The sequence below is a fragment of the Bufo gargarizans genome, chromosome 1 (assembly GCF_014858855.1).
Source record: "Bufo gargarizans isolate SCDJY-AF-19 chromosome 1, ASM1485885v1, whole genome shotgun sequence".
Lineage (NCBI taxonomy): Eukaryota > Metazoa > Chordata > Amphibia > Anura > Bufonidae > Bufo > Bufo gargarizans.
In genome coordinates this window covers 274,276,680-274,301,509 of record NC_058080.1, presented here as the reverse complement: position 1 = coordinate 274,301,509, position 24,830 = coordinate 274,276,680, and the positions used below count along the sequence as shown (strand labels likewise).

General features: G+C 44.1%; 1 protein-coding gene across 14 annotated transcripts in view; it reads right to left on the bottom strand.

Moving 5' to 3' along the window:
• The window catches only part of RUFY3 (RUN and FYVE domain containing 3), a 130,816-nt gene that overhangs the window by 67,108 nt on the left and 38,878 nt on the right, over positions 1-24,830 (bottom strand). For 13 of the 14 annotated variants that reach the window (XM_044303392.1, XM_044303377.1, XM_044303401.1 and 10 more), the window contains exons 2-4: positions 3,403-3,576; positions 3,164-3,281; positions 2,016-2,117 (exon numbers count right to left, since the gene is read on the bottom strand). In XM_044303392.1, the coding sequence (XP_044159327.1) occupies positions 2,016-2,117; positions 3,164-3,281; positions 3,403-3,576 (394 nt within the window). Of the gene's footprint in view, positions 1-2,015; positions 2,118-3,163; positions 3,282-3,402; positions 3,577-8,393; positions 8,467-24,830 lie in introns of those variants that run through there. The other variant, XM_044303438.1, reaches the window with a different exon arrangement.

Here is a 24,830-nt window from a genome sequence, read left to right as displayed (position 1 = left end):
CATTACTGCAACTTATTGTCGCACACCAAATGTTGTGCAGACGTGAAAACAGGCATATCTGCTCTTAAAAAGGCAGTGCAATCTGCAGGTAGTATGTTATAGAGCAGAAGAGTTGAGCAGATTGCTATATAGTGTAGTGGTAAAAGATCCAATATAACTTTTATTTTTCAGACTGAAGCGTGGGACGCCACGACAGAAAACCTCCCGCAGACCTAACCGAGTGAATTCACACGGGAAACAGTGAGTAACATTAACTCAAGTGGAACCATACTGAACCGCTGTACGCAAGGCGGTATATGCACGGCGACATCAGACGTGCTGGACTAGTGACTTTCTCACCTCCAGTTTACTCAGAAATTGAGATCACTATAGGTGATGGATAAATGAACTCAGCTCACCTTCAAATACCTTTTCTCTACCCCATACGGTGGCATAAGATTTTATTTACATGCATTTTATTTACATGCATTTAAGCTTATGTGAAATTTATATGTGATTAATACCTGCGACTATTCCAAGCACAATATTCAACAAGCTCTGTGTAGCTCCGTCACGGACGACTGTGATCCAATAGCCTACCCAATTGGGGGGACACGGATGCAGCCCTCTGTGCGTAGCACTTCAGACCTCTGTGCCTAAGAATACTCCACTCACTTGGCTAACATTGAGATATATGCTTTTTATTATATTTTTTATATATTTTATATGAATTTTACTTTGGTGCATCTAGTATATAGTGTTGATTGTTTAATACATTTTTATTCAACTTCCACGTGCAATCCGATTGTTTTGAGTGCCGGTTCCATCCAGTATACATTACATTGATCAGAATCAGGGGGTTCTTCTTTGAACCTGTGCACCTGTCGTGTCGAATCACAGTGAGCCACCTGCATAGCATTCTTTGCATAACTTTTATTTTATTCACTAAAGGCTATGAATACCTTTGAGGGCTTTGTTCAGCCCTTTCTGAGATACAAGGGTTATCCGATCCTGTAACGCCCCCCAAAATGCCCAGGTCCCTCAAACAGAACATACTTACCTAGTCCCCGAAACCTGCTTGCCTCTGGATCCTTGCACGGCTGCTGATGCATCTCCCTGTCATGCAGGTCACACCATCTGATGACGAGGGTTGCAGCCAACAGCAGGCCACGATGGTGACCTGCCCCCTTGCATCATTTGTGACGTCACACGTGACGCTAGTGCAAGTATGTTCTGTATGAGGGACCCAGGCATTTCGGAGGGTGTTTACAGGATTGGATAAAACCTAAAATTAGTCTGTTTGCAAGGTGTCAGTCTGTTGTCTCTGAATCCAGTCATCTGGTCGTATTTGTAGCTCTTACCTTTGACCTCATAAACACTTATTTAAGCCATAGTCTTATCAGTTTGAAGATCAGAGCTACACATGAGCTGACAGATAAAGTAGATTCTGAGAAAACAGACTGTGACAGCTTGCAAACAGACTGATTTTTGACCCTTGTATCTCAGAAACTGCAAAAGATTTTTAATAAAGAACTAAAAAAATTAAGTAAAATGCAATTTAAAAAAAAAATATAATAATTGCCCCAAAAGGTTTCAATAGCCTTTACTCATTCTATGCTTAGTAGTCATGCGGGAGATCCTACACAGTGACTGACAGATATTTGTGCATGAACAGTCATAGAAGCCAGACTGTCACTGAAAGACCACACACTAGACTAGTAAAGCTTTGTTCACATCTTCGTTCATAGACCTCTACTTTACTGCCAGATCCCTATTGTCTGCAATGAGGTACAGCGGTGATCTGGCCAACAGCCAGCATTTGTGCCGAGTCAGGCAGCTCAATCTCCAAAATGAAGATGTGAACGCAGCCCAAGCATAGAGAGAGCAGGAAGTCATTTGCTTGATTTAAGTTGTACTGGGGAACCTGATTACCAACAATACAAAAAAAATAAAAAATTCACAAGGGCATGAAGGCCAAACCTGCAAACACACAACCACTCTTAATCTAGAAAGAAAACGCTCAGTTGTAATGTTACCTCAGGAGATCCTTCCTATTAATTAGGGCTTTCATGTACTCAGAGAGCTTTTTCTGCATTAAAGCCAAACGCAGCCAAGCCCGGCCTCTGCCCACGGGTGTCCTGTAACAAAAGATCAGACAATGAAAAATACAGCACTAAAATACACATTAAGGCCCCATGCACACTACATGAGCCGTGTGCTTTCCACAAATGGATAGAACATCCTCTATACTAGTCTGAAAAATGTGGACCTTGGACCCAATGAAGTCAATGGCTCCACAAAAGATGTGGATGTATTTAGGGTTTTGGGGACCGCAAAACTGAAACGGTCATGTGTATGGGGCCTTAGTCTAAGTTCAAATAAGCGTTGTGTTTTCCACATTCCTCAAAAAACGGATCCATTTTATTGTGGGCATCAGTATGTGTCAGGTCCATCAGGGTGTCAGTTCCTTTTGACAGGAGAAATTTTTAGACAATCCTGTTCACTGCGGGGAAAAAAAACAACTCTGTATGGGAGCGTGATTTGCCATCCTGAACTCTGCTTTAATGATTTATAATGCTGTGTGTCCATACCTGACAGCATTATGTCAGCACACCACATGGATTTCGGGCAGGTACACACAGCATTATAAATCATTATGATGCTGTAAGGTCCTGTTACAAGAGCAGAGTCCAGGATGGGAAATCACGCTATCACATGGAGAGTGTTTCTGGCAGACAATAACTGAAACCTGACAGAACTGATACAAACTGATTCTCCAAATAACGCCTTCAAACAAATAGGGATCAAACAGCTTCTTCCATTCTTCTCTGATGGAACAAATGCAGAAAACACACTGCTGAGGAAAACTTAATAATAATAATAATAATAATAATATAGAAGACCATGTCAAATGCCACTTAACCACTTGCTACAGATCACATAATATGGATTTGAGTAACTATCATAAGTGGACAACTGCCTGTAGAATGATAAACCCTTTAATCCATAGCAGTCCCTTAAAAGGATCCTTCCACTAAATTAATTACCTATCATTTTTTATATGCCATCACTTACTAGTCATTTGAGGTGTAGGCCCCAAAGATCTGCAGAGTGAAGAGGCCGGTTACCCCTATTTTCCCTGCACAGTGGGTTATCACTACATGCTGCAGTTAATATCACTTACCTGAGGCCAGGTAGGTCTTTTACACTGGCGGTGATCTCAGCTGCCTCTGGTACAAGTTTTTCCACCAGTTCCAAGGGTCCCCAGAATGATTTGTTCTGTCCCAGAAACGTCTTTTTACCTAGCAAACAGCGCATTAAAATCCAGATCTACTCAGCTTTCTAAAAGACATTCTGCAAACTGGATAGCAGGTCCGCTACCTTTACAAGAGAATGTCATCAGAGGGGGGGCAGAGTCCTCACCTTTTAATCCATGTTTTAGGCAGTGCTCCATCACCACAAAGAACTGCTGCAAAGGTGCGTAATCAGAGTCCAGAGTCCGACCCAGATTCAGAGCAGACTCGATCAAGCCCTTTATACTCAACTTTGCCATATTCATCAGATTCATCCGTTCATTGGCCATGAGATAATTGGGATCTAGAAAGAAAGTGACATAAAATGTTTGATAAAACACCTGTGTACACTTTGCATATATAAGGAGTGACTATGGTAAGCTTGTGATACCAACACTGTGGTGGGGTGCAGAAATAAACTTTACATTAGCAACTCAAGAAGTGCCACCGTCATGCAGCCATTGCCCCTATTATCAAGGCTATAGGAGCCTGCTGCGCATGTCGGTAAAAGGGGCCGTAGATTAAAGTAAAGTCAATTCAGGCAGGACATATGTAGACCTAATAAATCTGCCTCATATCGCGAGAACAATCGGGGTACTGTACCTTTTCTAGCAAGCTCGGCCAGTTCAACTCTCGTACGTGACGTTGGAATATCACACTGGATACTCGACCAGCAGAGATCAGACTTTGGTTTCATCAAAGAGAAGACAAAACTAAGGACCTGAGCAGACATCACAGGATCAGAGCTGACTGTTTTCTTCTGCAGCTGGGATTATATACTGGTGAGGGACAGACGTACTCTGTGTCTACTCATGTTTATCACTCACAGGGTGGCCATTGTTCCCCTCTATACCTGAGGGTCACAGGTGAGTAGTACAGGTCGGCGGCCCAGCAAAGCGTTAAGTACTTAAAGGCATGGCAGAGGATGATTTTAATGAAAATCATCAGAACCAAACATCAATGTGTGTGAGGCGGCTTTTTAAACCAGCCTTACTTAACATAGAAGAAAAAGTAGATTTAAAAGTTTTGAAAGGACATAACTAAGGAGGCTACGTGGCAAGCTCACTCATGAAATACATACAAGTTTTTAACAGGGTTCTTTTAGCCATCTGCTTTTTTTTGTAAAGTTTTTTTTGTGGTGCTTATTGCAAAATGTGTGCTTGCCTACTAGTGTTTTCCTGATGGTGTTTTTCCACTATAAAGTGATGTGAAAATGCCTTAAAAAAAATACCAAGGACTACAGCATGCTGACTTTTTGAAAAGAAGCCTAAAAAATCCCACCTAATTAATAAACGTGCCTGTAAGAAAACCGTTTGTGTGGCCTGCGTTTCATAATTGCCATAGACTCTCAGCTAACATCTGCAGCAGGTGTTTTTACGATGCCAAACACCTAAGTGTGTAAGCACCCTCATAACAATTAACTTATTCTCAAAAATATTTGACTATACCACAAATATAAACTAAGAAACAGCAATAAAAATGGTAAAAAGGGAAAATCCACCATGTTCACATGTGGCATAATTGTTGCAGAGTCCCAGTGCAAATGTAATCAAATTAGATTACAATATTTATGTGCACCTGGAAAGCCACCGCAAAATCCATGTTAGACCAGACGGCCAGTGTGGTCCAGGAAATACAGTCCATATGACAGCCACATCTGATCCAAACTGACAGATCCTAGTGGTTTATGGTAGCTCATGCCTTACCACGGGTGTGCTGTTCTCTACTTAGTACAGTAGGCCCGTGGATAGGCGTGAGATGAGCCAGACAGACAGTTTCTTCTCCTGGACTACACACGGCCAACTGACACTGGACTAACATTTCTGAACATTTTCCTTGGTGTCAAAATATGGCCTACAGCTCTGTTCACACTTCAATCACTTTTTTTTTTTTTTAAATCAGGTTCTGACTGTCATTCATACCCAGAATATTATAGAAGGCTGCTCTACTACTCTACAAATGATGGGCCTACTGTAGTCAGTGGAACAACTTCTGAAACTAGGAATGTGTCACACAGAAAATGCTGGTCCAATATCTGTACTGCACTGTGGAAAGCTGGATTCTCACTAAATGGGAATTGTGTATCCAATCAGACTAATATCAGTTTACAATGATTGATATGACTTATCTGAAATCTGGTGACTTGCTTAAAAACTTACATATGTAGCCATCTCTAAATAACAGTTTCAGCAAGCTTCAATTTGATTTCCAATGGCTATAGTTCACATGGCCGTGGCCGTTTTTGCAGTCCAGATTGCGGATCCGCAAAACACGGTTACCGGCCGAGGGCCTGCTGCCATTTCTTTTCTCTCTTTCAATACTATCCGATCGTTGTCTGCAAAACGGACAAGACTAGGACATATACTATATTTTTTGTGGGGAAGCGAAATGGACATATGGCTCTTGGGGCTACAAGGCGATCTTGGGCAAGACAGCTGTTGTGCACCCAAAAAATGCAATGTAGCAGTAGAGCCACAGAAATGAATGGGTTGCGACCCCAGAGTTGCAGAAAATCCAACCTTGCTGGGGTCGCAGTAACTTGTGAGTTGAGCTGTGAACCCATTCAATTCTTTCAACTCTTGGTCCTTGTAAAAACTACATAAATTTTATGGCACTTTTTACAAGCCTGGAAAAAAATGCCACAAAATCAGAATGTGTAGGAATTTTATGAAGGATTCCACACCAGTTTTCTGAAACGTTGGTCTTAGTGGATCTGGGTGTGAAGGAAGGCCACTTCTGAGAGCACACCCTCTGACATCACTTAAGGAAACGTTACCGCCACTGTGACAACTACAAATGTTCAGCCGTTTTGGATCAGGGTGGATTTGATTTAAATCAAACTGATTTAAATCACTAGTCAGTAAGGCTTGATTTAAATCATAGTTTTCTACATAAAGACTAATTCTTGCTGGTATAACTTATAATATGCAAGTAGATTTTTAGAATAACTTTTCATATTAGTTTGATTAGGTTGATATTGTATTAATAGGTTTGTAGAAGTTAGGATTAAGGTATTTTTCTCAACTCTGTTCATGTTATAACATTTTTGCTGTGAAGAAGAGGCCTGTGATCTCTGCTGAGTCAAATTCAGTTTCGAGAACTGCAAAAGTAAACCAATCATCTGTGAGAATATCTTGTAGGCAGAGAAACTGCCCAATAATCTTACAAAAACCTCTGGAAGAGCATGACATTGTGAATGGATTAATGGAATTTATTTACCAATTTTTTTTTTACATATACAGCCTTATTCTACATATTTAAAAAACTAATCTTTATTTCATGATGGAATAACCTTTGGATGGTAATATATTTTCCTCAAAAAGCATTTTATAAAAAACAAAAACAAAAACAAAAAAAAACATAGATTTTTTTATCAGCCCTGGACTGAAAATATCAATATTTCACTACTGTACGGATCCACAAGTTCCCACAAATGTCTGTTAGCAAACCCTCTGGAGGCCATGGTTCAGGTTAGCATACTGTTATACAGAAACCTCACAGACACATTTTCAGCCACAGATTTGCCTCCTAATTGTGGCAAAAACCACAACAAAACCCCTCTAAAATCCACCTGTGTTACATGCAGATTTTGTTGCGGATATCGCGGCAGAAAATCCACAGAAAGAACGGACATATTGCAGATTGCCACATCAATTCCCACAACATGCTACAATCTCATCCATGTTCCTGCTACTGCAATACTCTCTGGATTTGTCGGTTAAAATCTGGACAGAAAACAAGGCGTATCCACGTGAACATACCCCAACAGACCTGGGACAAGTTGCACAACAAATGCTTCTGAAAGGATCTGTGGGGGGTGCCACGACGCTGGTGTGAACAGAGGCTATCTATATCTAAACTGCAGCCTTAAATAAAGATCAACTTAACCATTATAATCAACACAATTCCTTAAAGGGGTTGTCCCACAGAAAATATTCTACAGTTTTCAAACCAGCACCTGGGTCTGAATACTTTTGTATTTATATGTAATTAAAAAGTTAGCAAAGCCACAGAGTTATTCAATAAAATGTGTCTGTGTAGCGCCACCTGCTGTTTGCTTTTTTTCTTATTTCTTTGACCTGCTCACTGAGATGGTCGCACATGCTCAGTTGCATCCTTCAACTGGCTCCTGAGCTGGGATAGGGAGAGCATGGACACGCCCCCTTAGCTGCAGCAGAGAAGACACGCCCTTTGAGCTGCCAGCTTGATATCAGTCTAGCAGAGCTTTGAATGGGGAGATCTCTGGATCCATGTGAGGTACAGGGCTGGTTCTAGCTTTGTTAGAAAGAGGTTGTCATGTACTATATGACATTAGTCATGGGATAACCCCTTTAACTAGTAATAAATGTACCATTATCTACAGTAATACATGAGTAGTACTGCAGATAGAGTCCAGCTGTCAGTACTCAGAGCTGCACTGAAATACACATTGTCAGGACTGCCATTCATGCACACATGAGTCCTCTCCGTTATGTTAGAACAGCACAGCAGTCCAGACTGTATATTTCCATGACGATTTGAGAGCTGACAGTGAACAGAGGGCAGTAGAAAATAAAAAAAAATAGTGATTTAGACTCCTTGTCGGCAGAACTAATGTAGATAATAGTTCAAATCAGGGTGACAGATTCCCCTTGGGCTACATTCATACGACCGTATTGCGGATCCGCAAAAAAAAAAAAAAAAAACAGATGACGTCCACATGGCATTCCTAAAACAGACAAGAATAGGACATGTTCTATTTTTTTGAGAGGGCTACAGAACAGACATACGGATGCGGATAGCACACTGTGTGCTGTCCACATTTTTTGCGGACCCATTGAAATGAATGGGTCTGCATCCTATCCGCAAAAAATAAAAATAAAAAACGGAAACCAAATACGTTTGTGTGAATGTAGGCTTAAAGCGCAGTTAGTGTTAAGATTCAGGGTATGGATGGTGTGCGTTTTCCAATCACGCTCGGAGAACCACATCTCTTGCTGGAATGGAAAATCTGGTGAAAGATGGAGAATGAGAGTAAAGTCCAAAAAGTTAACTAGTGAATTATTTTGGACTGGCATTCCAGAGATTCAGTTACTGGTCACAGCACTGTAATCACATACATGTTACAAAGAAGCATCTTACCATTTATCACAGCAGCTAAGAGATAAAAGCTCAACCATAAAATACACAGATAACACATAAATGAGAAGTCTTCTATAGAACCTGAAGACCATGAAGAGATCCATCAGCTCAGATCAGTCATCCCATCTCTATCATTATTTATCTGGACAATTAAACTGGTTAAGAACAAGTCTGCTGTTCTTCACTCCCAGTTAATTTTTAATAAAGAATCGCCGAGATGAAACAGAATGGTGGGTGTGCCCAGAAACTGGAGGGTCTCTTTACCGATTAACTTTGGCAAATGATAAAAATGTCAACAGTCAGGGCTTATGCACACAAACCGTTTTTTTTTTTACAGGTTCATTCTGTGGCCCGTATGTGGAACCATTCACTTCAATGGGGCCACAAAAAGAAGCAAAATGACCACTTGTGCATTCCGTGTCCGTATGACCTATTATTGTCTATGTTATGGACAAGGACAGGATTGTTCTAATAGGGGCCAGCCTATAGATGCGGAATGCACACGGCTGGTATCTGTGTTTTATGGATTTCGTGTGCATGAGCCCTTAGGCTGGCCATACACATTAGATAGAAGTTGGTTGATGGTTGAACATCAGTTGAATAAACAATCATCTGGTGACCGTTCCTTTCACAGAAATGCCCAAACACACTTAAAGGGGTTCTGCAGTTTGTTTAAACTGATGATCTATCCTCTGGATAGATCATCAGCATCTGATCAGAGAGGGTCCGACACCAGAGACCCCCGCCGATCAGCTGTTTAAGAAGGCAGCGGCACTGCAGGAGCGCCGCGGCCTTCTCAAACAGCTAGCTAATCGGCGGGGTCCCGGGTGTCAGACCCCCCCACTGATCAAATGCTGATGATCTATCCAGAGGATAGATCATCAGTTTAAACAAACTGCAGAACCCCTTTAAGTCCATATCATTACAGTTGTTCAGACTGGCCGTACACGTTTAGTGAAATTGGGCGATGGACGAAGGATTTTTCTGGGAACACTCAAAGAAAAATCTTTCATCTGACTATCGGACGAAAGTATTGAACATGGCTGACTTTTTTTTATACAATAATGGTCAGTCAACGGTCGGCTAAAAAGATAGTTGTTAAATATCAACCGACGAACGTTCATTTTGGTTGAAATTATCCATTTTGATCAACATTAGACAAATGCATATGGCCACCTTTACCAGCTGTCAAAGAAGCTCATAGGAAAAAGTTGAAGGGGTTTTCCAGGCTCCTGATATTTATGACCTATCCTCAGGATAGGTCATCAATATCTGATCAGTTATGGTCTAACACTCAGGAAGCACAGTACAATGCAGAGTGCCGGGTGCAGCAGCCCAGCTCCTATTGATGAATGAGGGCCGAGCTGCTGTAACCAGTCATTACACTTTGAACCGAGCTGCGATTCCAGTTCTATGCACTTGTTACAGTGCCAAAGGGTGCAGGGATGACTGCCGTGGGTGCAGGGGCGTCAGACCCCCAGTGAGCACATACTATTGGCCTATCCTTGCTTGATCAGCATCTATGAGGCATTTTTGCCCATATACACTGTTTTCGCACTATAAAACACTAGTGTTTGTTTTGTTTTTTAGAGGACATTATGTGCCCCCCATAATGTCATTTTCTCTGTAGATTTTTGTTTGGAATAAGTCATTGGTAAAAATGAAAAAACAAATGTAAATCTATGGAAGAAACCCCAGGCAATAAGAGAAACTTGGACTCAGTCCATGCTGTGTTTTGCCCAAAAACGCACTAAGGCCTCATGCACATGAACATTGTTTGAGTACGCATCTGAGTCACATTTTTGGCAGCTTGGATGTGGACCCATTCACTTCACAATTTCAGCTCCGTGGCATTTTTGCGGACAAGAATAGGCATTTCTATTATGGGCAGCCCGTTCCGTTAATAGCGGAAAGCACACAGGCCGGCATCAGTGTTTTGCAGATCCGCATATTACGGAACGCAAAACACGGCACGGTCGTGTGCATGTGGCCTGTGTGCTTTCCGCAATTAGCAGAACGGAACAGGCCGCCCATAATAGAAATGCATATTCTTGTCCGCAAAATGGACAAGAATATGACATGTTCTATTTTTTAGCGGGGCAATGGAACAGAGCAACAGATGCAGACAGCACACGGAGTGATGTCCGCATCTTTAGTGGACCTATTGAAGTGATCGGACACTGACCCAAACCAGGGCTGTGGAGTCGAGGAGTCGGAGGCAATTTTGGGTACCTGGAGTCGGAGTCGGCAAAAAATGAACCGACTCCGACTCCTACTAGATTTAAATTGGAATAAAATTTTTTTAAAAAAGCAAGTTTAAATGTCCCAATTCACAAAACGTTATAATTAATTACTGTATTTTTCGCCCATAAGACACACCAAGGTTTTTAAGGCGGAAAATAAGAAAAAATATATTTTGAACCAAAATGTGTGCTTTTGGTGGGTTTTGAACTAATGGTGGTCTGTGGATGGCACTGTTATGGGGGCATCTGTGGATGGCACTGTTATGGGGGCATCTGTGGATGGCACATATATAGCATCTTATCTTATGTGTCATCCACAGATCCCCCCCCATAACAGTGTCCCTGTATAGTGAATAGGGCCGGCATCTGTTTCTGTAATGGCAGCGGGGCCCAGTGCCTGCTTCATTCATAAAGTGGGCGGAGCAGGCGCGTGACGTAGTGAGCTACGCTACAAGCGCCCACTTGGCCTCCTGACTGCCAAGAAATTAGTAGTAAGTAGTACAGCGCTAGATTTAACCCCTTAGTGACCAAGCCTGTTTGGGCCCTTATGACCAAGCGTTTTTCTTCCTTTTTTCATCGTCGCGTTCCAAGAGCTATAACTTTTTTATTTTTTCGTCTATATAGCTTTATGAGGGCTTGTTTTTTACGGGACAAGTTGTAGTTTTTAATGGAACCATTTTTGAGTACACATAACTTTCTGATTAACTTTTATTAACTCTTTCTGGGAGGGAGATGGGGGAAAATAGCAATACTGCCACTGCGTTTTTACATTATAAATTTTACGGCGTTCATTTTTCGGTACAAATAACATAATATCTTTATTCTCTGGGTCAGTACGATTACAGTGATACTAAATACTTATAATTTTTTTTACGTTTTACTACTTTTTTTTTCCAATAAAACCCCTTTTATTAACCAAAAAAATGATTTTGCATTGCCACTTCACAAGACCCATAACTTTTTTTTTTCTTTTTCTATGGAGTTGTGTGAGGGCTTGATTTTTGAGGGACAACTTGTATTTTTCATTGGTATCATTTTGGAGTAAATGGCGCTTTTTGATCGCTTGTTATTACTTTTTTTCGGTGGAAACTAAGAATAAATTAGAAATTCTTTCTTTTTTTTATTTTTTACGGCGTTCACCATAGGGGATAATTTATGTAATATTTATGTAGTCCGGGTCGTTACGGACGCGGCAATACCAAACATATGGGGGATATTTTCTTTTTGCAATTTTTTTCATTGAAAAGCGTATTTTCAATGAAAAAAAAAGCATATTTTTTTATTTTATGGAATTTTTTTTATTTAATAAATGTGTATTATTATTTATTTATTTTTTTACTACTTAAAAGTCCCACAAGGGGACTATAATATACAGTATTTTGATTGCTTTTAAAATGTAATGCATTATCTCTATAAGGCACGGCCTGCTGGAAATAACTGAAGACAGGCTCGGGGCCCTGATCGGAAGTGAGGTAAGCTTCCGAACACATCAGCACCCCGCAATCTTATTTTCGGGGTGCTGATGGGAGACAGAGGGAGTCCGCTCCCTCTGTCACCACTTTACATGCAGCGGGCGCCATTGCGCCCGGCATGTAAAGGGTTAAACAGCCCGGATCGGCACTCCTGCCGGTCCGGGCTGTTAGAGCAGGGTCCCGGCTCTCATGTGAGAGCCGGGTCCGTGCTCCCCGCTGCACGGGGGAGCCGTGCAGCGCTTAGACCGGGCCGCCGTAAAAACGCGGCAGCCCAGCCTAAGGCCCCTTAGTGACCGCCGTAAAAACACGTATGGGTGGTCACTAAGGGGTTAAGATGATTGCAATACAAACCGGAATCCCAAAAAGTTGGGACACTATACAAATCGTGAATAAAAACTGAATGCAATGATGTGGAGGTGCCAACTTCTAATATTTTATTCAGAATAGAACATAAATCACGGAACAAAAGTTTAAACTGAGAAAATGTACCATTTTAAGGGAAAAATATGTTGAATCCGAATTTCATGGTGTCAACAAATCCCCAAAAAGTTGGGACAAGGCCATTTTCACCACTGTGTGGCATCTCCCCTTCTTTCAACACTCAGACGTCTGGGGACCGAGGAGACCAGTTTCTCAAGTTTAGAAATAGAAATGCTCCCCCATCTTGTCTAATACAGGCCTCTAACTGTTCAATCGTCTTGGGCCTTCTTTGTTGCACCTTCCTCTTTATGATGCGCCAAATGTTCTCTACAGGTGAAAGATCTGGACTGCAGACTGGCCATTTCAGTACCCGGATCCTTCTCCTACGCAGCCATGATGTTGTGATTGATGCAGAATGTGGTCTGGCATTATCTTGTTGAAAAATGCAGGGTCTTCCCTGAAAGAGATGATGTCTGGATGGGAGCATATGTTGTTCTAGAACCTGAATATATTTTTCTGCATTGATGGTACCTTTCCAGACATGCAAGCTGCCCATGCCACACGCACTCATGCAACCCCATACCACCAGAGATGCAGGCTTCTGAACTGAGCATTGATAACAACTTGGGTTGTCCTTGTCCTCTTTGGTCCGGATGACATGGCGTCCCAGATTTCCAAAAAGAACTTTGAATAGTGACTCGTCTGACCACACTCCATTTTAAATGATCCCTGGCCCAGTGAAAACGCCTGAGCTTGTGGATCTTGCTTAGAAATGGCTTCTTCTTTGCACTGTAGAGTTTCAGCTGGCAACGGCGGATGGCACGGTGGATTGTGTTCACTGACAATGGTTTCTGGAAGTATTCCTGAGCCCATTCTGTGATTTCCTTTACAGTAGCATTCCTGTTTGTGGTGCAGTGTCGTTTAAGGGCCCGGAGATCATGGGCATCCAGTATGGTTTTATGGCCTTGACCCTTACGCACAGAGATTGTTCCAGATTCTCTGAATCTTCGGATGATGTTATGCACAGTTGATGATGATAGATGCAAAGTCTTTGCAATTTTTCGCTGGGTAACACCTTTCTGATATTGCTCCACTATCTTTCTGCGCAACATTGTGGGAATTGGTGATCCTCTACCCATCTTGGCTTCTGAGAGAGACTGCCACTCTGAGAAGCTCTTTTTATACCCAATCATGTTGCCAATTGACCTAATTAGTGTTAATTGGTCTTCCAGCTCTTCGTTATGCTCAAATTTATTGCTACTTGTCCCAACTTTTTTGGGATTTGTTGACACCGTGAAAATTTGAATCAACGTATTTTTCCTTTAAAATGATACATTTACTCGGATTAAACGTTTGATCTGTCATCTACGTTCTATTACAAATAAAATATTGACATTTACCATCTCCACATCATTGCATTCAGTTTTTATTCACAATTTGTTTAGTGTCCCAACTTTTTTGGAATCCAGTTTACTTTAACAATACCCACAAGTTAGATATGATTACCGTATACTACAGTGAGCAGGGCCCGTGTAGTAGAATACAGTGACTGCACAGGGCCCCGCTGCCATTACAGAAACAGATGCCGGACCCTATTCACCAGACGGTCGCAGCATTCTCCCCATAAGACGCACTGCTATTTTCCCCCCACTTTTGCGAAAAATACGGTACTTCTCTACTGTAAGAATAAAGGTCAGTGCATGCAGTGTGTCACGTTACCGCAAAACGAACACATTATGTGACCATGAAGAAGCATGCTTTTCATATGCTTCACTATGTGGCACGCAACGCACAGTTAAGGAGCGGCAATACTTATACTTTCCATTGCATTGTGTTCCACTGTTGCAGGCCCATGGTTAACCTAGCCTCTCACTGATAACTGATTAAGTAAATATGTTTTTTGCAGGACTAGACACTTGTATAAGTGAAGTTAATGGATAGTCAATAGTTCAAGACTGAAGCTGTAAATAAACCATTTGAAAAACTGCTCTCATTCAGCTAAGGCTATAAAAACTTGTAAACTCAGATTGTTAGCTTAAACTTTAAACATGATTATGGGATTCTACTAGGGAAATCATGTTGTACAATAAATGCCCCTTCCTGGATCCTCCCACTGCCCTGTCTTCAGCAGAAGATCGGCACACAAAGGAGAAGGCAGCAGCTTTCTAGCCAGTAGTTCTGTGGTAATGACATATGTTGCCTTTCTTTCCTTCAAGGAATGGGAAAAAAAAAAATATTTGCATATTACCGTAAATACAGAGTCGGAAGTACCAAAAACTGAGGAGTTGGAGTCGGAGCATTTATATACCAGCTGTGACCCAAACAATGTTCGTGTGAATGAGGCCTAAATGTGGACAAAAAAAACACTACTTTTGCCTAAATAACATGCACCAAAGAAAGCACAAAACGCTGCAAAACACACAAATAAAAGACAAACTATGTGTGACATCAGCCTAAAGACGTTCTCAGGGAACAGGAATAAGTGGTCCCCTATCTCTGGAACTCCCATAATGATAAATTGAGCGGCAGTTTGCATGACCAACTGGCTGCTCCTATTATTTTGGGGGGATCTGAGGGGTATGTGGGCAAATTCTCATGATCAGTTGGAGCCCCCCATGGTTGGACCTCAACAGATCTAATAGTCATCCCAAATCCTGCGGGTATAACTTTTAACAAACTTTAAGGCTGGGTTCACACGGGCATTGCGGGAAAAGATGCGGGTGCGTTGCGGGAACATCCCCGCGTGTGCAAAGCGTTTTAATGCGTTTTGCACGCGCGTGAGAAAAATCTGCATGTTTGATACCCAGACCCGAACTTCTTCACAGAAGTTCGGGTTTGGGTTCAGTATTTTGTAAATTTTATTATAACCATGTTATAAGGGAAAATAAGAGAAAATAATAGCATTCTACAGGGTAAAAAAAAAAAAATGTACTCGCCTCCTCCAATTAATAGCGTAGCTGCCGGTCTCCTGTTCTTTCTTCAGGACCTGTGGTGACGTCACTGAGCTCATCACATGATCCATCACCATGGTGATGGATCATGTGATGAGCACAGTGATGTCACCACCAGAGGCCGCGCTACATTTTTTCTGGAAGAGTAAAAATACTCCTCTTACCATTTTTGAGGAGTATTTTTCACCGATGAGGAGTACGAAACCCCGCCAGTGAGGATCGCGCGCCACCTCCATCATTTCAGAGCGGTGTGCCATAAGCTCCGGCAGCCCGCTCAAACTGACCAATAACAAACCTCCTCACTGTAAGGAGCCTTGTTATTGGTTGTTTCAGGCAGCAGCAGCATCGCTGCGCTGCCTGTGCCGTTCACAGCGCTCACTGCGCTGCTGAATTGAAGAGAAAAGTCTAAGGCGTATCGGTACGCCTTAGGGCTCTTTCACACTTGCGTTCGTTTGTTCCGGCATAGAGTTCCGTCGGCGGAAGAATCCTGATCAGGATTATCCCCATGCATTCTGAATGGAGAGAAATCCGTTCAGGATGTCTTCAGTTCAGGACCGGAACGTTTTTTTGGCCGGAGAAAATACCGCAGCATGCTGCGCTTTTTGCTCCGGCCAAAAATCCTGAACACTTGCCGCAAGGCCGGATCCGGAATTAATGCCCATTGAAAGGCATTAATCCGGATCTGTCCTAAGCTAAATCGTTTCGGCGCATTGCCGGATCCGACGTTTAGCTTTTTCTGAATGGTTACCATGCCTGCCAGGACGCTAAAGTCCTGGCAGCCATGGTAAAGTGTAGTGGGGAGCGGGGGAGCAGTATACTTACCGTCCGTGCGGCTCCCGGGGCGCTCCAGAGTGACGTCAGGGCGCCCTACAGCGCATGGATGACGTGATCGCATGGACACGTCATTCATGCACATGGGGCGCTCTGACGTCATTCTGGAGCGCCCCGGGAGCCGCACGGACGGTAAGTATACTGCTCCCCCGCTCCCCACTACTACTATGGCAACCAGGACTTTAATAGCGTCCTGGCTGCCATAGTAACACTGAACGCATTTTGAAGACGGATCCGTCTTCAAATGCTTTCAGTTCACTTGCGTTTTTCCGGATCCGGTGTGCAATTCCGGCAAATCGAGTACACGACGGATCCGGACAACGCAAGTGTGAAAGAGGCCTTAGACTTTTTCGAGGGAGTAAAATGTCCTGAACAGGCGTCTATGACGCTTGTACAGGCGTTATTGCGACCTCTGGTCACCACGGGTCCTTTGACAGGTCCTAAAGAAAGAACAGGAGACCGGCAGCTTCGCAATCAATTGGAGGAGGAGAGTTAATTTTTTTTATTTTATTTTTTTAACCCTCAATTGACCTTCTACTAAGCATTCTGTATTAAAAGAATGCTATTTTCCCTTATAACCATGTTATAAGGGAAAATAATACAGTTAATAGACTTTCATCCTAGCAACAATGCATGAAAAATCGCACCGCATCCACACTTGCTTGAGGATGCTTGCGACTTTCACTTCTATGGGGCCTGCGTTGCGTGAAAAACGCACAATATAGAGCATGCTGCGATTTTCACGCAACGCACAAGTGATGCGTGAAAATCACCGCTCATATGCAGATCCCCATTAAAGTGAATGGGTCCGGATTCAGTGCGGGTGCAATGCATTCACCTCACGCATCGCACCCGCGCGGGAAAACCCACCCGTGTAAAAGGGGCCTAAGTCTTTATTAAAAATCAAGCCTTGCAACAGCCTTAGGCCTCTTTCACACCTCCATGAGAAGACGATAAGAACTCTTTCACACGAGCGGATGCCGTACGGATGTCCGCTCCGGACAGCAGAGACACGGAGCAGTACATGATTGATAATGCTCCTTGCCTCTCTGACCTTTTTACTACAAAATAACAGTGACAACTATATCTCACTGTGATTTTGTAGTAAAAAGATCACAGAAGCAAAGAGCATTATCAATCATGTTAATGCTCGGTGTGTCTGCTGTCCGGAGCGGGGCTTTGCCCTCTTTCACGCAGCGGATTCCACACACAGGGCTCTTTCACACGAGCGGATCCCAAATGTTTCATCCATGAAGAGGTCTGTGATGGGGCTGTTTGTTGGTCTGTGTGTATGTACGGTCAATGGTAAAACAAGGACGTGTGAATAAACACATTAAAATTTAGGGATACGTGTGCTGTCCGTGGAGACCACAGACATCCATGATTTACTGATGTGTAAAGAAGACTAAGCCTGATGCATCTAGCCTTAGAAAAATACACTGTACCTAGCTCATATTGGCTAAAATGCCTTCATTTCTTATTTCCTGGACATAATTACGGAGGTAGAGACATGCTGTGCAGCAGTCATCATGGGCCATAGACACAATGGACAGGAGCGGACTCATTGACTTCTATGGGAGAGTTTTCCAGGCAGCTGCGTGACATGTACAGAGGTCAGGAGGGAGTAGATAAGCTGTGATATCACCTTTTGAATGGTGGATCCTATGTTATATGTACAGTATCTCACAAAAGTGAGTACGCCCCTCACATTTTTTGTAAATACTTTATTCTATATTATCCTGTGACAACACTGAAGATAATCCACTTTGATACAATGTAAAGTACCGTAGTCAGTGTACATCTTGCAATTGTATCAAAGTGTCATATCTTCAGTGTTGTCCGAGGAAAAGATATAATAAAATATTTTCAAAAATGTGAGGGGTGTAGTCACTTTTGTGAGATACTGTATATAGGTGATACCTGTCATCCCAACCTTAATGCTACTGACATAACTGTGTATGTCTTCTCTGTTCTCACCCTGAAGTTACGTGACATCATATGGTCACAAGACAGCCTGTCCCAGAAAAGTCAAGTGACCAAAAACAAGCGTCTTGGCTGCAACTTGCTGTGACATGACTATTTTACAGCTATGTTTCTGCTGTAAAACATAACCAAATTACAGAATAGTTGCACACGACTTGCTTTGTAGTCTATGGTGGCAAATCTGCAGAGTGTTGGGTTTTCAGCGATTGTCCCACCGCAGTTGCCTGGCATCACGACCCCACTGGCAATCCCTAGATGGAAAGTTGCACGGTAGCCCCAGCCTAAAACACAGGGTGAACCAGACTGAATATTGTGGATCTGCATATGACAGAAGGAGGGAAGCAGAGAGCTGTGATATGCAAGTGTATGTGATGTGGAGCAGCATTTTGGAGTAAAACGCAGAATAAGTCCTGACGGTCCTGCGCACCTCACCCACAGTGACTGAGAGCTTTCCCTGTATCAGTGTATGTACCAGAAGGCTGTCTATCACTGGGTGCGATTAATAGGATTCTTACCATGTCTCCTAGGGGTCTTCTTCAGGAATTTACAATTTCTTAGGCTACTTTCACACCTGCGTTCGGGTGTCCGCTCGTGAGCTCCGTTTGAAGGGGCTCACAAGCGGCCCTGAACGCAGCCGTCTGGCCCTAATGCATTCTCAGTGGAGGCGGATCCACTGAGAATGCATCCGTCTGCCAGCGCTCAGCCTCCGCTCAGTGAGCGGACACCTGAACGCTGCTTGCAGCGTTTGGGTGTCCGCCTGGCCGTGCGGAGGCGAGCAGATCCGTTCCGACTTATAATGGAAGTCAATGGGGACGGATCCGCTTGAAGATGACACCATATGGCTCAATCTTCAAGCGGATCCGTCCCCCATTGACTTTCAATGTAAAGTCTGAACGGATCCGCTCAGGCTACATTCACACTTAGAAATTTTTCTAAGTTATAATGCAGACGGATCCGTTCTGAACGGAGCCACCGTCTGCATTAATATGAGCGGATCCGTTCAGAACGGATCCGCTCGAACGCTAGTGTGAAAGTAGCCTTAAAACTCTATGTTGTGCTGTTCCACTGTTAATCCTCCTAAAAATAAATGAATAAACGGACAACTGTGTCCCTACAGTCTGGCAGTGTTCAGTCAAAGCTGACAGACTATCAGATTGTGTAGAGACAAGCCCCTATGGTAACAAAAACACCAAGATGGCAATTTATTCCTAAATTTCTATCAAGTGTTTACTCAGACAGATAATGTTAGGGGAGCGGACAGGTCCTCAAACCTCTGCATTTAATATTGGACAAACACACTAGACGTCCTGATCATCAGTCCAGCAGCATTGAAGTGAGCTGCTGACATCATGCAGTAATATGTGAGGGTTTAATGGAATTATAGTCTTATAAGGTCTACTATGCTATCCGTTCTAGTGAGAGACTGCGCACTAAAGCAAATATCTGACGACATAAACTGAAGTGCTTGTGGTGGTGAGGAACACACCTTCTGGATCAGGACGCATTTTCTCCACCAACTCTGTCAAATCCTCCCAAGAGTCTTTACAAATAGCAAACAATGGAAAAAAGAAGAAAAAAGAAGCACAATAACTTCATGTCATGCACTTAAGACCAGGTCACTGCATTAAATATAAATCATTTCATCGCTGCTACACTGTGCAGATGTTCTAGCTATTCCAATTCAAATCATATGAAACTTGTTTCATCAGCCGATCGGGACACAAAAAACTACTCCAGTGTAAGGCCTCATCCACACGACAGTTGTTTTTCCTCGGTCCGCAAAATGGGGTTCCGTTGTTCTGTGATCAGTTTCCATGTGTCTTCCTTTATTTTTGGAGGATCACCAGACATGAAGGAAAGTAAAAAAAAGTCTCCGTTTTCCGTGACCTAAATAGGACAGGTTATGTTTTTTTGACGGACTGAAACCACGGATCACGGACGCGGATGACAAACGGTGCATTAGCCGAGTTTTCAACGGACCCATTGAAAGTCAATGGGTCCGCAGAAAATCACAAAAAAAACCGGAACAACGGACACGGAATGAAACAACGGTCTTGTGCATGAGGCCTTAGGGTAAAAATACATATAGTACCAGTGTTATATGCATATGGTGTGAAAGGAAATATATGGAGCACGTGAATAACGTAACACATCCTCAAAGGGGTTTTCCGGGAATAACTACATTGTAAGTGATACCTGCAGCATTCCTCCGCTATTGAAAGATTCATACTTGCCTAACCCTCACCCATCCGTTCCATCCTGATAATTGCCTGCTCATGAGTGGAGGTAAAGAGCTGTATGGGAAGGAGTGATCGCTAATGCCATCACTGGTCCCGATTAGGGCTGCATGATATGGGAATTTTGTGCGATTGCGATTAGGGCCCTAAAAATTGCGATAACGATATGCGATATTTTAAAGGAATTGCGCTAGAGGTCTATTTGCTTGGATTTTCCCATATGAGCCGCTGACGCGGCTGGGTATGGCATAGTTATGGGGGATCTGTGGAGGACGCTGTGTTGTGGGGGGATCTGTGGAGGACGCTGTGTTGTGGGGGGATCTGTGGAGGACGCTGTGTTGTGGGGGGATCTGTGGAGGACGCTGTGTTGTGGGGGGATCTGTGGAGGACGCTGTGTTGTGGGGGGATCTGTGGAGGACGCTGTGTTGTGGGGGGATCTGTGGAGGACGCTGTGTTGTGGGGGGATCTGTGGAGGACGCTGTGTTGTGGGGGGATCTGTGGAGGACGCTGTGTTGTGGGGGGATCTGTGGAGGACGCTGTGTTGTGGGGGGATCTGTGGAGGACGCTGTGTTGTGGGGGGATCTGTGGAGGACGCTGTGTTGTGGGGGGATCTGTGGAGGACGCTGTGTTGTGGGGGGATCTGTGGAGGACGCTGTGTTGTGGGGGATCTGTGGAGGACGCTGTGTTGTGGGGGGATCTGTGGAGGACGCTGTGTTGTGGGGGATCTGTGGAGGACGCTGTGTTGTGGGGGATCTGTGGAGGACGCTGTGTTGTGGGGGATCTGTGGAGGACGCTGTGTTGTGGGGGATCTGTGGAGGACGCTGTGTTGTGGAGGACGCTGTGGAAGACGCTGTGTTGTGGAGGACGCTGTGTTGTGGGGGATCTGTGGAGGACGCTGTGTTGTGGGGGGATCTGTGGAGGACGCTGTTATATGGGGGGGATCTGTGGAGGACGCTGTTATATGGGGGGGGGAGGATCTGTGGAGGACGCTGTTATATGGGGGGGGATCTGTGGAGGACGCTGTTATATGGGGGGGATCTGTGGAGGACGCTGTTATATGGGGGGATCTGTGGAGGGCGCTGTTATATGGGGGGGGATCTGTGGAGGACGCTGTTATATGGGGGATCTGTGGAGGACGCTGTTATATGGGGGATCTGTGGAGGACGCTGTTATATGGGGGATCTGTGGAGGACGCTGTTATATGGGGGATCAGTGGAGGACGCTGTTATATGGGGGATCAGTGGAGGACGCTGTTATATGGGGGACCTGTGGAGGACGCTGTTATGGGGGACCTGTGGATGGCACTGTTATAGGGGATGTGTGGAGGACACATAGGGCCATGAGGGGGGCCAGCTTAAGACATATAGCATCTTATGCTGGTCCCCCTCATGTGTCCTAAACTGGGCACATAACTGCCTTTTGCGTGTACAGTGTTTTACTAGTGTGTGTGAAACAAACAAACAAACAATCTCTCTCCTAACAGGTCCGGCCTCTGTACGCGCTATGAATGCAATGCACTGCAGCGAGCTGACCGGCCGGCGCGTGACTGACGTCACTTAGTAACGCTCCTGCTTCCTGAAGTGGGAGGAGCGTTACTAAGTGACGTCAGTCACGCGCCGGCCGGCCAGCTCGCTGACGCTCGCTGCAGTGCATTGCATTCATAGTGAGTACAGAGGCCGGACCTATTAGGAGAGAGATTGTTTCACCCACACACACACACACACACACACACACACACACTAGTAAAACACTTTACACGCAAAAGGCAGTTATGTGCGCAGGGCCCCTTTATATATAATCGCAGCATTTTCGGGTCGGCCAAATCGCCATATCGCATTTGCCGATTATCGCGATTCGATTATTTTTTCGATTTATCGTGCAGTCCTAGTCCTGATACAGATTAATTGTTTCTGGGAAGCAGATCGCTGTGCACACTGCACAATCTGCTGCCCAGATGATGATTTGTGACTTTTATTATGTGTTAAACACTAATATAAATCACTGCTAATTAACTTTATGAGTCAATAATGGCTCCTTCCCTTGGTATCTTGAACATTGCTTCACTTTATACTATTATTGTCTGAAGGAGTAACTGCAATAAACAGAAATAGCACCGGCCTTGCTGGTGTCCGGTATAGAGGAGTAAGCGCACATAGACTTGAGCGCATGAGCAGTAACTCCCATCCCCGGCCACCTTCTATCTCCTCCAAGGCCGCCATTGATCTGCTGGGCCTCGGGGCCGCGCATGCACAGGTAAGGGGCGGGATTACAGCGTTCAAGTGCTCCTTGCCGATGCTGCAAGTCATATTTGCAGGCACCACTCCCTTAAGTGCCGGAAGTTCTGGCCTAAAGTGCAGAAGTGAGGAGGTGAGACCACCCCTGTGTAATGTGCTGCATGAAAGAACATTTCACCTAGGTGAACAGCAACACATTTACACTGGCAGATTTACGGTCTATGGCCTGTTTACTTCAGTCTGGGCATGAGCATGGTCATCTGTTCCACTGCAGCCAATGACTGGCTTCAGCTGTTGGTGGATACATGGATGGCCTGATCTCCAAATTCAGCCGATCACTTGGCACTTTGCTTTCTCCATGATTTGGCATGCAGTTTGTGTTCATATAAAAAATACGATAGATGAATGATGAGCCAAATTCTGGCTGACCATAATCTTATGTGTATGGCCAGCTTAAAGGGACACTGACAGGCCCAATAACCATAATTAGCTGTACATATCCATGCACAGGTCTTCTAATGTGCATTTAAAACATATAAGTATCCCCCCTGTCCACATTATGAATACTGCAAACTCGTGTTTTATAACCTGAAGTAATCCCTGTTCTTTCTGCCCAAGGGGCAGGGTTTCAGCTTCTCTGGGCACAAGAGAAGCTGAAACCCCGCCCCTTGGGCAGAAAGAACAGGGATTACTTCAGGTTATAAAACACGAGTTTGCAGTAGGGCTGCAGCTAACGTTTATTTGAATAATCGATTAGTTGCCGATTAACTTCTACGATTAATCGATTAATCGGGAAAAACAACAAAATTACAAAACAGAGAGGTTTATATGATCTTACTTGAAAAATTATGTTCAAAGGCCATATTAAAACAAATTGTGGACGACACTATTATGGGGGATCTGTGGACGACACTATTATGGGGGATCTGTGGACGACACTATTATGGGGGATCTGTGGACGACACTTTTATGGGGGATCTGTGGACGACACTTTTATGGGGGATCTGTGGACGACACTATTATGGGGGATCTGTGGACGACACTATTATGGGGGATCTGTGGACGACACTATTATGGGGGATCTGTGGACGACACTATTATGGGGGATCTGTGGACGACACTATTATGGGGGATCTGTGGACGACACTATTATGGGGGATCTGTGGACGACACTATTATGGGGGATCTGTGGACGACACTATTATGGGGGATCTGTGGACGACACTATTATGGGGGATCTGTGGATGGCATAGTTATGGAGAGGGGGGATCTGTGGATGGCATAGTTATGGAGAGGGGGGATCTGTGGACGGCGTCGTTATGGAGAGGGGGATCTGTGGACGGCGTAGTTATGGAGAGGGGGATCTGTGGGTGGCGCTGTTATGGAGAGGGGGATCTGTGGGTGGCGCTGTTATGGAGAGGGGGGATCTGTGGGTGGCGCTGTTGATACGCTCAGATGGTTTACTTGGCCTAGGGGTGTGCCCCATCCTGGCCAGTTCGCCTGATTCTAACAGGTATGGGGTCACCCGTTTTTTTCTGCGCTTTCAAATTTCACCTGTTACTTGTATAGGACCGATAGTAACGGAAAATAGGAAAACCCTGAAAATAAAAGTAAGTTCACACTGACTCCGTCGGTGTACCTATCAGATCTATGTTCCCGTTTTTAATTTGTCCCTTCGTCTGTCCGGCTAGGTCAGGTTCTACTAAGCCGTGTTACGGGTTCTTATTCCGGTACGTGTTTCTCCATCGTGCACCACTTCAAATACTGTTCCGTCATCACCCTCTCGTATTTTTATTTTTTTCCTTTATTTGTCACGCCTTTTGTTTTCAAACAGCGCTGCTATGTCTCGAGCTTCGGATATGGAGGACAGCCTGTCTGTCTCCGGGTCGGTCATGTCAGGCCAGACGGGTCCATTATCCCTTCGGAGTTGGACCATACCAAAGTTATTGGCTGAGCTGAACCGAAGAGGCATCCCGCACCCGGCCACCGCAAGGAAGGCAGAGCTGTACAAGCTACTCATGACCAACTCCAGCACTTCGGCAGTGCAGCAGGAGACAGCCTCCATC